At 27.4% G+C, this 2,537-nt stretch overlaps 1 protein-coding gene across 1 annotated transcript; it reads left to right on the top strand.

The window, feature by feature from the left end:
- Positions 1-284: 284 nt before the first annotated feature.
- Positions 285-1,005, top strand: LOC112711984 (heavy metal-associated isoprenylated plant protein 22). The gene has a single exon (XM_025764747.3). The coding sequence runs from the start codon at positions 362-364 to the stop codon at positions 803-805; it is 444 nt and encodes a 147-aa protein (XP_025620532.1). The 5' UTR covers positions 285-361; the 3' UTR covers positions 806-1,005.
- Positions 1,006-2,537: the final 1,532 nt, after the last annotated feature.

Genomic DNA, 2,537 nt, shown 5'->3' with positions numbered 1-2,537 from the left:
ATATTTTATAGTAATAACTGATTTTAATAACTAATTTTAATATACACATAGTATAGTCGATTGGTGAAAATTTAGGTGCAGTCGACTTCACATGAAGTTGATAATTGAGAGTCTTTAGATGAAAATTTAGTCAAATCAGTCAAATCATCTAACGACTCTTAATTATCAATTTCACGTAAAGTTGACTGGACCTGAAATTTCTAACTAATGAATTTTATAATATTATTAACCTAAAATTGAGCAGAATTTGCGCACACAACTTTGCGCTATATATATAAAGGAATAAGAGCATTTCCCATAGCTTGTGGAAAACAATAACACACACAATAACTCAAAGTCTTGTGTTGTTGAAGAAATAAAAATGGGTGCTCTTGATTTCCTTTCAGATTACTTCTCAGTGTCGAGGACCCCAAGAAAGAAACGGAAGCCAATGCAGACGGTGGAAATAAAGGTGAAGATGGACTGTGATGGGTGTGAGAGGAGAGTAAGAAACTCAGTTGCAAACATGAAAGGAGTGAAACAAGTGGAGGTGAATAGGAAACAGAGCAAGGTAACAGTGACAGGGTATGTGGATAGAAACAGAGTTCTGAAGAAAGTGCAGAGCACAGGGAAGAGAGCAGAGTTCTGGCCTTACATTCAATATAACTTGGTTGCATACCCTTTTGTTGCTCAAGCTTATGACAAGAAGGCTCCTTCTGGTTATGTCAAGAACACTGATCTCGCCCTCCCTAACCCCAATGCTCCCCATGAGAAGCTTGCTACTCTCTTCAGTGATGATAATCCTAATTCCTGTTCCATCATGTAATCTCTTCTTAATTATCCATGCTTCCTTATTATTAGTAGTAACCACTCTAATATAATCTCATCATTTTCTTAGTTACTACTACACTAGTACTACTTCTATCTTTGTTGGATACTTTAATCATCTTTATGTCGTGATTTTCATGTGAAGACATCATTATTATAACATCCATCTTTATATATATGTATTTATTTTGGAGTTAATTTTTTTTTTAAATTTAAGTCGATTAAAAGAGGTATATAAATAGTTATATTTTTTTATGTGTTTATTTATATTATATTTTTTTTGTGTTTACATAAAATTTATACACACTTTTTTTTTTCATTTATCTTGTACTAAAAATTTCTTTTAGAATTTAACAAAAATTGAAATATAATTTTTTTTGTCATAAAAATTATTATAATATATCGTAAATTCATTTCTTCTAAATATTTAAATTGATAGAAGAAGATAAATAATTATTTATATATCTTTTAACAACTAACATACAAAATCTACAAAGCAATAATTAAAGTCACAACTGATGAATGAAAAGCAAAAAATAGAAGAAAAAAAATGTCTAAATCTTTTATAAGTGACAGTATTTACTATTTAGTTAGTAATGATTCAAACAAACTATATATATGATTGTTACTGTATCTGCCAAATAGAATATAGAAGCTAGACAGGGCCATGCAGCAAGAAGCACTATTAATTGCAAGAGCAAAAGCACTTTAACGAATAAACGATTCTTAAAATAGACATCCAATACCCAAAAGGATATATTTTGATTCCACCATAAAGCAAGTAACCATGATTGATGGCAGAGGATAAAATTAATCATTAATCATATACACTAATTTAATAGGGTGGTGCATGTAGCTAGGTGTAAAATAATTAGACTTTTTACCCTCATCGATTATTATGCATAAAATAATTTAATTATGATCATACCATCATGTTACAATAGGTTTCCTTTCATCAAATAAAATAAAATAACAATTTGTTGTCATGTTTGTCAAACAGTGAACATCATCATATCTTTCATTTCCTTTAATCTTAAGATTCTACAACAAAAGGGACAATCAGGGTTAGGCAATAAGATGGAATTTTAATGCACTCGTGATGGTTGGTTCTGTAAAATCTCATCACTGCAATTAACATATGACCACATCAATATAAGAATTACTAAATTATTACATACATTACTAAAGTATGATTCTTAGTCGCCTTCAATTCTTACGTGAATTTAGAGGTTGTGACAAAAGTATTTCATTTTTTTTCAAAGTCCAAAGATATCTTTCAATATTATATTTTCCTAGATAACACCAAACTGCATGCCCAGTCTCTTACAGAATATAAATTAAGGAAATATTGTAAGAGATATTATGATCGGAAAATGTATTATATTGTTAGAGATATAATTATTTTATTAATTTAATTTTTTAGAAAAAATAATTTTATAATATAATATTAAATTTTTTGTGATAAAAAATCTAAAATTTGATTTTTGTTTAACTCCAAAAAAAAGGAAAAACAATATAAAATTAAACAAATAAAAAAAAAGAAAAAATACACTCATGTAAAGTTTAGACAAATTAAAAAAAAATTATGTAAAAAATATACTAAAAATATAATCATTCATATATTTTTTTATTATTTTAAATTTTTAAAATAAGTAATTTTATTATATATATTAGACTTTATCGATTTGCATAGCACTCATATTATTATTCCTAAACACAAGCTTATCTTA

The sequence above is a fragment of the Arachis hypogaea genome, chromosome 9 (assembly GCF_003086295.3).
Source record: "Arachis hypogaea cultivar Tifrunner chromosome 9, arahy.Tifrunner.gnm2.J5K5, whole genome shotgun sequence".
Taxonomy (NCBI): domain Eukaryota; kingdom Viridiplantae; phylum Streptophyta; class Magnoliopsida; order Fabales; family Fabaceae; genus Arachis; species Arachis hypogaea.
Note: the sequence above shows the minus strand (reverse complement) of the source record. Positions and strands in the feature narration are given on the sequence as shown.